The sequence below is a fragment of the Zosterops lateralis genome (genome assembly GCF_965231275.1).
Source record: "Zosterops lateralis genome assembly, chromosome: 1".
In the NCBI taxonomy this organism is placed as follows: domain Eukaryota; kingdom Metazoa; phylum Chordata; class Aves; order Passeriformes; family Zosteropidae; genus Zosterops; species Zosterops lateralis.
In genome coordinates this window covers 150,398,379-150,409,766 of record NC_139762.1, presented here as the reverse complement: position 1 = coordinate 150,409,766, position 11,388 = coordinate 150,398,379, and the positions used below count along the sequence as shown (strand labels likewise).

The following is an 11,388-nucleotide window of genomic DNA, read 5'->3' as shown; positions in this document are numbered from 1 at the left end:
CCAGGGGGCGGGGCCGAGCGATCTGATTGGCTCATAGCTCTGGTGGGCGGGGCTAACAAACCATAGATGGGGATGGGATGGCGGTGGGCGGGGCTAATAAACCATAGATGGGCATGGGATGGCGGTGGGCGGGGCTAATAAACCATAGATGGGCATGGGATGGCGGTGGGCGGGGCTAACAAACCATAGATGGGGATGGGATGGCGGTGGGCGGGGCTAATAAACCATAGGTGGGGATGGGATGGCGGTGGGCGGGGCTAATAAACCATAGATGGGCATGGGATGGCGGTGGGCGGGGCTAATAAACCATAGATGGGGATGGGATGGCGGTGGGCGGGGCTAATAAACCATGGATGGGGATGGGATGGCGGTGGGCGGGGCTAATAAACCATAGATGGGGATGGGATGGCGGTGGGCGGGGCTAACAACGAGGCGCATCGCTGGTGGGCGTGGCTTGATGTGGTCGGGGCTAATTAGGGTAATTAGGGCCGGGAATCGGATGTCGGGCGTGGTTATCGGGTGGGCGGGGCTAATCAGAGTAATTAGGACTGGGAATAGGATATTTGGCATGATTATGGGGTGGGCGGGGCTAATTAGGGTAATTACAGCTGGGGATGGGGGTATCGGGCATGATATAGAGTGGGCGTGGCTAATTAGAGTAATTAGGGATGGGATATTGGGGACCCTTTGGGGTGGGCAGGGCTAATTAGGGTAATTAGGGCTGAGGAGTGGCCACTGGGCATAGTTATGGTGTGGGCGGGGTTAATTATACTAATGAGTGCTGGGGATTGGGCAGGGTTATGGAGTGGGTGTGGCTAATTAGCATACTGAGGGCTGGGGGATCAGGCAGGGTTAATTAGGGTAATGAGGGCTGGCCTGGGATCTGGGCTGTGGTTATGGGCTTGGCGGGCCTAATTCGGGTAATTGGGGCTGGAGATGGGCTGGTGGGCAAATCCCAAATCCCATCCCATGGATCCCATTCTATCCCAATCCCAATTCCATCCCACCCCATCCCAAACCACAAACCACAAATGCTAAATCCCAAATCACACCCCATTCCCAATCTCAATCCCAAATCCCAAACCCAAAATCTCTATGGATCCCATCCCATTCCCAACCTCAGTCCCAAATCCCAAACCCAAATCCCATCCCATGGATCCCAATTCCAAGATTCCATTCCCAATCCCAAACCCAACCCTAATCCCACACCATCTCAAAATCCAAATCCCAAACCCCAATCCCATCCCATCGCCAATCCCAACCCCCAAACCCCCAATCCCAAACCCCAAACCCCAAACCCCCAATCCCAAACCCCAAACCCCATTCCCAACTCCCAAATCCTCAAATCCCATCCCAGTCTTTACCTTTTGCCCCAAATCCCAGCCCACCCTTTACCCCAAACCCTCCCCCGGGACAAATTCCCATTTCAAATCCCGATTTTTCCCCTCCCCCGGGACAAACCCCGACCCTCCCCCGGGATCGATTCCGAATTTCCCCGGGACAAATCCCGATTTTTCCCCTCGATGCCGCCGCTCCCGGGCCCCGCTGCCCCATCCCGGGGGGATTCCCGGGGGGATTCCCGGGGGGATTCCCGGGGGTCCCGGGGGGGCTCCCAGCGGTACCGGCGTCACCCCAAACCGCCCTACTCGTACCTGGCCCTGATCGCGCTGGTGATCCGCGCCGCCCCCGGCCGCCGCCTCAAGCTCGCACAGGTACCGGGACCCCCGAACTGGGGTCTCCATCCAGCCCCGGGACCCCTGAACTGGGGTCTCCATCCATCCCGGGACCCCCGAACTGGGGTCTCCATCCACCCCCGGGACCCCTGAACTGGGGTCTCCATCCATCCCCCGACCCCCAAACCGGCTCCTCATCCAGCCCGGGACCCCCAAACCGGGACCCCCAAACGGGCTCCTCATCCACCCCCGGACCCCCAAACTGGGGTCTCATCCCGCCCCGGGACCCCCAAACTGGGCTCCTCATCCATCCCCGGCACCCCCAAACTGGGCTCCTCATCCATCCCCGGGACCCCCAAACCGGGTCCTCATCCATCCCCAGGACCCCCAAACTGGGACCCCCAAACGGGCTCCTCATCCACCCCCGGGACCCCCAAATTGGGACCCCTCGGGATCCCCGATCCAGCCAAAAAAAAAATCCCCAAAATCAAAAAAAAAAACCCCAAAACTTCCCCCCAAACTCCCCCCAAAATCGTCAAAACTTCCCCCCCAAAAACCCCCAAAAAACCCCCCAAAATCCCCAAAACTTCCCCCCAAAAAACCCCCAAAATCCCCAAAACTTCCCCCCAAAAAACTCCCAAAATCCCCAAAACTTCCCCCCAAAAAACCCCCCAAAATCCCCAAAACTTCCCCCCAAAAAAAACTCAAAACTCCTCAAAAAAAAAAAAAAAAAAAAACCCGCCCCAAAAATCCCCTAAAACCACCCAAAAAAATAATTAAAATAAAATAAAAATAAAAAAATAAAAAAATGCCCGAAAATCCCCCCCAGCCCCGCCACCCCCCGGGGCTCTGGCGACAAAGGCGACAGAGGTGACAAAGGCGACAGAGGCGACAGAGCCGCGGGGGTGCCAGACCCCCCGGCGCCCTCATTGTCGCCTCATGTCGCGACATTCGCACCACGGCGGGGAAAGGGCGCGACATCACCCGGGGGGGCTTGGAAATTTTATGGGGGTGTTTTTTTTTGAGTTTTTTGGATTTTTTAAAAAAATTATAGGTTTTGGGGGGCGGTTTTGGTTTTTTTTTTTTGAGGTTTTTTTAGGTGGTATTTTTGTTGTTTTTTTTTTTTTAAGGTTTTTTTGGGGCGATTTTTGGGGGTTTTTTTTAAAGTTTTGGGGTTTTTTTGAGGGTTTTTTTGGGGATTTTTGGGGTTTTTTTGGGGGGTTTGAGGTTTTTTTGAGGGGCAATTTTGGGGTTTTTTTGGGGAAGGTTGGGGCTTTTTGGTTTTTTTTTCAGGTTTTTTTAGGGTTTTTTTTAGCGGTTTTGGGGCGGTTGGGATTTTTTTAGGGTTTTTTTGGGGGATTTTTGGATATTTTGGGGGGTTTGGGGGGGACAGTTTTGGGGTTTTTTTTTTGAGGTTTTTTAGGTGGTATTTTTGGGGTTTTTTATTAAGGTTTTGGGGTTTTTTTTGAGGTTTTTTTTTTGGGATTTTTTGGGGTTTTTTGGGGGGATTTTTGGGGGTTTTTTTGGGGATTTTTGGGGGTTTTGGGGGGGATTTTTTGGGGGTTTTTTTGGGGATTTTTTGGGGTTTTTTTCACGTTTTTATTTTTTTTTGTGGGGCAGTTTTGGGATTTTTCGGTGATTTTTTTTGAGGTTTTGGGGTATTTTTTTTGAAGTTTTTTGGGGGTTTTTTTTTAGGCTTTGGGGTTTTTTAAAGGGGCTTTTTGAAGTTTTTAGGGTTTGGGGAGTTTTTGGGATTTTTAAAAAGTTTTTAGAGTTTTTTTGGGAGGCAGTTTTGTGGTTTTTTGGGTGGTTTTTTTGAGGTTTTTGTAGGTTTTTTTAAAGTTTTTTGGGTTTTTGGGGGGCAGTTTGGGTTTTTTTTGGGGGGTTTTGGGTTTTTTTGAATTTTTTTAGGGGGTATTTTTGGTTTTTTGAGGTTTTTTAAGGTTTTGGGAATTTTTTGGAGGTTTTTTTTTTGAGATTTCGGATTTTTTGGGAGGGGGTTTTTTGAGGGGCAGTTTTGGGGTTTTTTGGGGGAAAGTTGGGATTTTTTGGGTTTTTTTCAGGTTTTTTTAGGGTTTTTTAGCGGTTTTGGGGCGGTTGGGGTTTTTTTTAGGGTTTTTTTGGGGGATTTTTTTTAGGTTTTTGGGGCCTTATTGAACTTTTTTAGGTTTTTTTTAAGGTTTTGGAGTTTTTTGGGCAGGTTTTTGAAGTTTTTAAGGGTTTTTTTGGGATTTTTTGGGGAGTTTTTTGGAAGTTTTGGGGGAGTCGGGATTTTTTTGTGATTTTTGGGGGGATTTTGGGGGAGGTTTTAACATTTTTGGGTGGGGGAGGTGATTTTTTTTGGTTTTTTTTGGGGGGGCAATTTTTTGGGTTTTTTGGGTTTTTTTAGAGGATTTTTTTGGGGGGATTTTGGGATTTTTTAGGGGTTTTTTTGGGGGGGTTTTTTAGGGGTTTTTGGCAGGTTTTTGAAGTTTTTAAGGGTTTTTTGGGGATTTTTTGGGGGGACATTTTGGAGATTTTTTGAAGGTGTTTTTGGGATTATTTCAAGGGTTTTTTGGGTTTTTTTGGGGAGTTTTTAAAAGTTTTTTGAGGGTTTTCCAGGGGGGTTTTTTGAAGGTTTTTGGGATTTTATTTTTTTGGGGGGTGGGGTTTTTTTAGGATTTTGGTCTCCCAAAATTTACAGGATTATCCCAAAATGATCCAAAATATTTTTTAGGTCTTAGGCAAAACTTAATGGGATTTTTATTTTTTTATTTTTTTTTTTTAATTTGGTTTTTTTTTAGGGGGGATTTTGGGGGGGGGTGGTAATTTTTTTGGGGGGAAAGATTTTTAGGATTTTATTTTTTGGGGATTTTTTTTTAATATATTTTTTTCCATCCCACAGATCATCCAGCAGCTGCGGAGTCTGTTCCCGTTTTTTGGGGGAGGTTACCAGGGCTGGAAGGACTCGGTGCGTCACAACCTCTCCTCCAACCCCTGCTTCGCAAAGGTTTGGATTTTGGGGTTTTTTGGGGTTTTTTGGGGGATTTTTTGGGTTTTTTGGGGATTCTTAAGGGGTTTTGGGGGATTTTTTGGGATTTTTTTGGGGTTTTTTGGGGGAGTTTTTGGGTTTTTTTGGGGGGATTTTTGAATTTTGGGGGGATTTTCTGGGAATTTTTTTGGGATTTGGGGTTTTTTTTGGGATTCTTAAGGGGTTTGGGGGAATTTTTTGGGTTTTTTGGGGATTTTGGGATTTGGGGGGATTTTTTTGGGTTTTTTTTTGGATTCTTAAGAGGTTTGGGGGATTTTTTGGTTTTTTTGGGGATTCTTGGGCTTTTTGGGGGGATTTTTGAGCTTTTGGGGGAATTTTCTGGGGTGTTTTTTTGGGATTTGGGTTTTTTTTTGGATTCTTAAGGGGTTTGGGGGAGTTTTTGGGTTTTTTGGGGGATTCTTGGGTTTTTTTGGGGGATTTTTGAGCTTTTGGGGGGATTTTTTGGGTTTTTTTTGGGATTCTTAAGGAGTTTGGGGGATTTTCTGGGGTTTTTTTCGGGGATTTGGGTTTTTTGGGGGGATTCTTAAGGGATTCTTTGGGTTTTTTGGGGATTCTTAACGGGGTTTGGGGGATTTTTTTGGGGTTTTTTGGGATTCTTAAGGGGTTTTTTTGGGGATTCTTAACGGGGTTTGGGGGATTTTTTGGGTTTTTTGGGATTCTTAAGGGGTTTGGGGGATTTTTTGGGGTTTTTGGGATTCTTAAGGGGTTTGGGGGATTTTTTGGGGTTTTTGGGGGATTTTTTGGGATTTTTTTTGGGTTTTTTGGGGGATTTTTGGGGTTTTTTGGGGGGGATTTTTGAATTTTGGGGGGATTTTCTGGGAATTTTTTTGGGATTTGGGGTTTTTTTGGGGATTCTTAAGGGGTTTGGGAGAATTTTTTGGGTTTTTTGGGGATTTTGGGATTTGGGGGGATTTTTTTGGGGTTTTTTTTGGATTCTTAAGGGGTTTGGGGGATTTTTTGGTTTTTTTGGGGATTCTTGGGCTTTTTGGGGGGATTTTTGAGCTTTTGGGGGAATTTTCTGGGGTGTTTTTTTGGGATTTGGGTTTTTTTTTGGATTCTTAAGGGGTTTGGGGGAGTTTTTGGGTTTTTTGGGGGGATTTTTGAGCTTTTGGGGGGATTTTTTGGGGTTTTTTTGGGATTCTTAAGGGGTTTGGGGGGATTTTTTTTTTTTTTTATTCTTAAGGGGTTTTTTGGGGATTTTTTGGGATTTTTGGGGGGATTTTTAAATTTTGGGGGGATTTTTTGGGTTTTTTTGGGATTCTTAAGGGGTTTGGGGGATTTTTTGGGTTTTTTGGGGATTTTGGGATTTGGGGATTTTTTATTAGGGGCTTGGGTTTTTTGGGAGGATTATTTTAAGGATGGGGTTTTTTTGGAGGTCTTGGGGGGGGTTGGGGGATTTTTATTGAGATTTGTGGGGTTTTTTTTGGTATTTGGGTTTGGTTTTTTGGGGGGGAGGATTTTGAGATGATTTGGACTTTTATATTGGGGTTTTTGGGGTGGTTTTTTGGCATTTGGGGGTTTTGGGGGTCTTTGGGGATTTTTTGTGGGGTTTTTTGGGGGGATTTTTTAGGGGATTTTTGGGGGTGGGATTTCTCAGAAATTTTGGGGATATTTTTAAGGGATTTCAATGAGATTTTTATGGGATTTTTTTTATTTTTCTGGAGAAAGATTTTTGGTGGATTTTTTGAGGAATTTTTATGAGAATTTTTTGTGGGTTTTTGCTTTTTTCTTTTTCTTTTTTTTTTTTTTTTGTGAGGGTTTTTGGGGCTTTTTTTGTGGTTTATTTAAGGGATTTTTATGGGAATTTTGGGGGAGATTTTTTTGGGATTTTTAGAGGATTTTTTTTAGGGTTTTTAATTTTTTTTAAAGGATTTTTTAATGGGTTTTTTAAGGATTTTTTGGGGGTTTTTTAGGGATTTTGGGGGGGATTTCTTGGAAATTTTTGGAATATTTTTAAAGGAATTTTAGTGGGATTTTTGGAATATTTTTAAGGGATTTTTAATGGGATTTTTGGAATATTTTAAAGGGATTTTTTAATGGAATTTTTGGAATATTTTTAAGGGATTTTTAATGGGATTTTTGGAATATTTTTAAGGGATTTTTAATGGGATTTTTGGAATATTTTTTAAGGGATTTTTAATGGGATTTTTGGAATATTTTTTAAGGGATTTTTGGAATATTTTTAAGGGATTTTTAATGGGATTTTTGGAATATTTTTAAGGGATTTTTAATGGGATTTTTGGAATATTTTTTAAGGGATTTTTGGAATATTTTTAAGGGATTTTTAATGGGATTTTTGGAATATTTTTTAAGGGATTTTTAATGGGATTTTTGGAATATTTTAAAAGGATTTTTAATGGGATTTTTGGAATATTTTAAAGGGATTTTTTAATGGGATTTTTGGAATATTTTAAAGGGATTTTTGGAATATTTTTAAAGGGATTTTTAATGGGATTTTTGGAATATTTTTAAGGGATTTTTGGAATATTTTTAAGGGATTTTTAATGGGATTTTTTGAATATTTGTAAGGGATTTTTAATGGGATTTTTGGAATATTTTTAAGGGATTTTTAATGGGATTTTTGGAATATTTTTAAGGGATTTTTAATGGGATTTTTGGAATATTTTTAAGGGATTTTTAATGGGATTTTTGGAATATTTTTAAGGGATTTTTAATGGGATTTTTGGAATATTTTAAAAGGATTTTTAATGGGATTTTTTAGGGGATTTTTGGGAGATTTTGGGGGTGGGATTTCTCAGAAATTTTGGGGACATTTCAAAGGGGTTTTTTCTGAGGGATTTTTGGGGGAGGCTTTTTTGGAGAAATTTTCAATCCAGTTTTTTTGTGGGATATTTTGGTGATTTTTTGAAGGAAATTTTTTGGCACTTAGAGTATTTTTAGGGTATTTTTTTGGGGGGGTATCTTTTTGGGGGGGTATTTTTTTTTGGGTATTTTTTTAGGGTATTTTTAGGGTATTTTTGGGGGGGTATTTTTTTTTGGGTATTTTTAGGGTTTTGTTTTGTTTTTTTTTTTTAGGGTATTTATAGGGTATTTTTTTGGGGGGGTATTTTTTTTAGGGTATTTTTAGGGGGTTTTTTTTGGGTTGGTTTTTTTTAGGGTATTTTTAGGGTATTTTTTTGGGGGGTATTTTTTTAGGGTATTTTTTTAGGGTATTTTTTGGGGTGTTTTTTTTTTTAGTGTATTTTTTGGGTATTTTTTGGGGGGTATTTTTTAGGGTATTTTTTGGGGGGGGTATTTTTTTGGGGTATTTTTAGGGTATTTTTTGGGGGTATTTTTTTTTAGGGTATTTTTAGTTTGTGTTTTTTTTTGTTGTTTTTTTTTTTGGGTATTTTTAGGGTATTTTGGGGGGGGGTATTTTTTTTAGGGTATTTTTAGGGGTTTTTTATTTTTGGTATTTTTTAAAGGGTATTTTTAGGGTATTTTTTGGGGGGGTATTTTTTGGGGGGGTATTTTTAGGGTAATTTTTTTGGGGTATTTTTTTAGGGTATTTTGGGGGGGGTATTTTTTGGGGGGGGTATTTTTTTTTTAGGGTATTTTTAGGGTATTTCTTTGGGTTTTTTTTTAGGGTATTTTTAGGGTATTTTTTTAGGGTATTTTTTTTTTTAGGGTATTTTTTGGGGGGGGTATTTTTTTTAGGGTATTTTTAGGGGTTTTTTTGGGTTGTTTTTTTTTAGGGTATTTTTAGGGTATTTTTGGGGGGGTATTTTTTTGGGGGTTTTTTTGAGTATTTTTGGGGGGTATTTTTTAGGGTATTTTTAGGGTTTTTTGGGGGGGGGGGTATTTTTTTTTTAGGGTATTTTTAGGGTATTTTTTGGGGGGTTTTTTTTTAGGGTATTTTTAGGGTATTTTTTTGGGGGGGTATTTTTTTTAGGGTATTTTTAGGGTATTTGGGGGGGGTATTTTTTAAGGGTATTTTTAGGGTATTTTTTTGGGGGTATTTTTTTTAGGGTTTTTTTTGGGGGGTATTTTTTTTAGGGTATTTTTAGGGTATTTTTTGGGGGGGTATTTTTTTTAGGGTTTTTTGGGGGGGGTATTTTTTTTTAGGGTATTTTTAGGGTATTTTTTAGCGTTTTGTTTTTTTTTTTTTTTGTATTTTTAGGGGTTTTTTTGGGGGGGGGATATTTTTTTTTAGGGTATTTTTTGGGGGGGTATTTTTTTTAGGGTATTTTTTTTTTTTGCAGGGGGGAGGGTTTTGCGTTCCCACCTAAAATCTCCTGATTTTGGGGGTCTCTTGTCCTCTGCAGGTGCTGAAGGACCCGTCCAAGCCTCAATCCAAAGGGAATTTCTGGACCGTGGACGTGTCTCGGATCCCGCCGGCGGCGCTGAAGCTGCAGAACACGGCGGTGGCGCGGGGGGGAGGTGACAGTGCCACCACCCCCTTCGTCCCCGACCTGTCCCCCTTCGTCCTGTCCGGCTGTCCCTACCCCCCCCACCCTCATCCTCCTCCTCCTCCTCCTCCTCCTCCTCCTGGCCAAAATTCCAATTTTTCCATCGATTCTCTGCTCAGGGATCACCCCGGCGAGGGCGGCGACCCCAAACCCGCCGCGTCCCCCCCGCGGCTCTGGGGACATTTTTGGGGACAGCTGCCCACGTCCTACAGCACCTCGGTGGCCCCCAATGCCGTGGCACCCCAAGGTGGGGGGACCCCGATTTTTTGGGGGGTGCTGCCCGTCGCTCCTCATTCCCCCCGGCCCCAAAATCTTCCGACTTTGGGGGATTTGGGGGTTCAGGGGGCGGCGCCGCCAAATAAAAGCGTCTTCGACGTGTGGCTGAGCCACCCCGGGGACATCGTCATCAGGGGGTGATGACGTCACCGGGGGCACCCCAAAAACATTGCAGGGGTGGGGGGTGTCAACATCACAAAATGACAAAAATTTGGGGGTGGAATGGTCCAAAAATGACAAAATTTGGTAGAACCACACCCAAAATTGACGTTGAGGGTGATGATGTCACCAGGGGGAGCGCGCCAAAAAATTGGGGGGGGAGGGGGTGGTGTCACCAAATGTCAAAAAATTTGGGGGTGTCAACATCTGAAATGGCCAAAATTTGGGGGTGGGACTATCCCAAAATTAAGTGGGAACCTCAAAAATTTGGGGGTGTCACACCCCCCCCCAAAATTGGGGGTGTCACATCCCCAGAATCGTGTGGGACCCCAAAATTTGGGGGTGTGACCTCCCCGAAATTGTTGTAGAACAACCCCCAAAATTTGACATCGGGGGTGATGATGTCATAGGAGGCGCCCCAAAATTTTTTTGAGGGGTGGTCACCCAAAATTTGGGGGTTGAAGGGTCCCAAAATTGTGCAGGACCACTCCCAAAATTTGGGGGGTACGTGTCGATATCAGGGGTGATGACAACATTTGGGGCTGTGCATTAGCATCAGAGGATGACATCATCAGTGTCACCCCAAAATTTTGGGGTGTGTCCTCCCCCAAAACTCGTGTGGAACCCCCCCAAAATTTGGGGCTGTGCATTGGCATCAGAGGATGACGTCATCGGTGTCACCCCGGGTGTCCCCTTCCTCCCCTCCCCCCAATAAAGGCGATAAAGGCGGTGGCGCTGTGGGGCCTCAGAGTTCATCCCAGTTCCATCCCAGTTGGTTCCAGTCCTTCCCAGTTTGCTCCCAGTTTAATTCCAGTCCCTGCCAGTTTGGTTGGTTTGCTCCTGGTTCTTCCCTGTCCATCCCAGTTCGCTCCCAGTCACTCCCAGTTCACTCCCAGTTTGGTCTCACTTGGGTCCAGTTTGGTCCCAGTCGCTCCCAGTTTGATTCCAGTGCCCTCAAAGTCTCTCCCAGTTTGGTCCCAGTCGCTCCCAGTTCGATTCCAGTGCCCTCAAAGTCTCTCCCAGTTTGGTCCCAGTTGCTCCCATTTCTAGGGCAGCACCAGCAGGGCAGGGCTGACAAATGGAGGAGGGGATTGGGGGTTTGGGATTTGGAGGAAATTTGGGATTTGGGGGTTCAGGGATTTGGGGATTCGGGTATCTGGGGGTTTGGGGATTTGGGGGTTCAGGGATTTGGGGTGATGAGGACAGGGCCAGGTGTTCAGGGACTGGAGGAATTGAGGGGTTTGGGATGGCGATTTGGGGGTTCAGGGATTTGATTGGGATTTGGGGTGATGGAATGGGGGAATGGGGTGTGGGGGGGGGTTCAGGGATTTGGGATTTTGGGGGTTCAGGGGAGGGGCTGGGGGTCCTGTGGGGTTCAGTTGCTCTGGGGCTCCTCAGGGCACTGGGAGCCCGGGTGACATGGGTGACATTGGGAGCCCGGATGACACTGGTGACACTGATGACACCGGTGACACTAATGACACTGGGAGCCCGGATGACACTGGTGACACTGATGACACCGGTGACACTAATGACACTGGGAGCACTGGGAGCCCGGATGACACTGGTGACACTGATGACACCGGTGACACTAATGACACTGGGAGCACTGGGAGCCCGGGTGACACTGGTGGCACCAGTGACATGGGTGGTGCTGTCGCTGTCCCCCCTCCGCTGCCAACCCCCGGGGGGTCTCGGCCCTGACGAAGCCCTGCCCGAGGCTGCGCCCCTGCGTCGGGGCCAGACTGGGGCAGACTGGGGCCAGACTGGGGCAGACTGGGGCCAGACTGGGGCCAAACTGGGGCAGACTGGGGCCAAACTGGGGCAGACTGGGGCAGAC

General features: G+C 45.0%; 1 protein-coding gene across 1 annotated transcript; it reads left to right on the top strand.

Annotated features, from left to right (window-relative positions):
- Nucleotides 1-1,523: 1,523 nt before the first annotated feature.
- On the top strand, nucleotides 1,524-9,530 carry FOXH1 (forkhead box H1; the record flags this gene model as incomplete). The annotated part of the gene is made up of 3 exons (XM_083863235.1): nucleotides 1,524-1,712; nucleotides 4,558-4,662; nucleotides 8,970-9,530. The coding sequence occupies 3 exons, from the start codon at nucleotides 1,524-1,526 to the stop codon at nucleotides 9,528-9,530; spliced, it is 855 nt and encodes a 284-aa protein (XP_083719361.1).
- Between the last annotated feature and the right edge of the window lie 1,858 nt (nucleotides 9,531-11,388).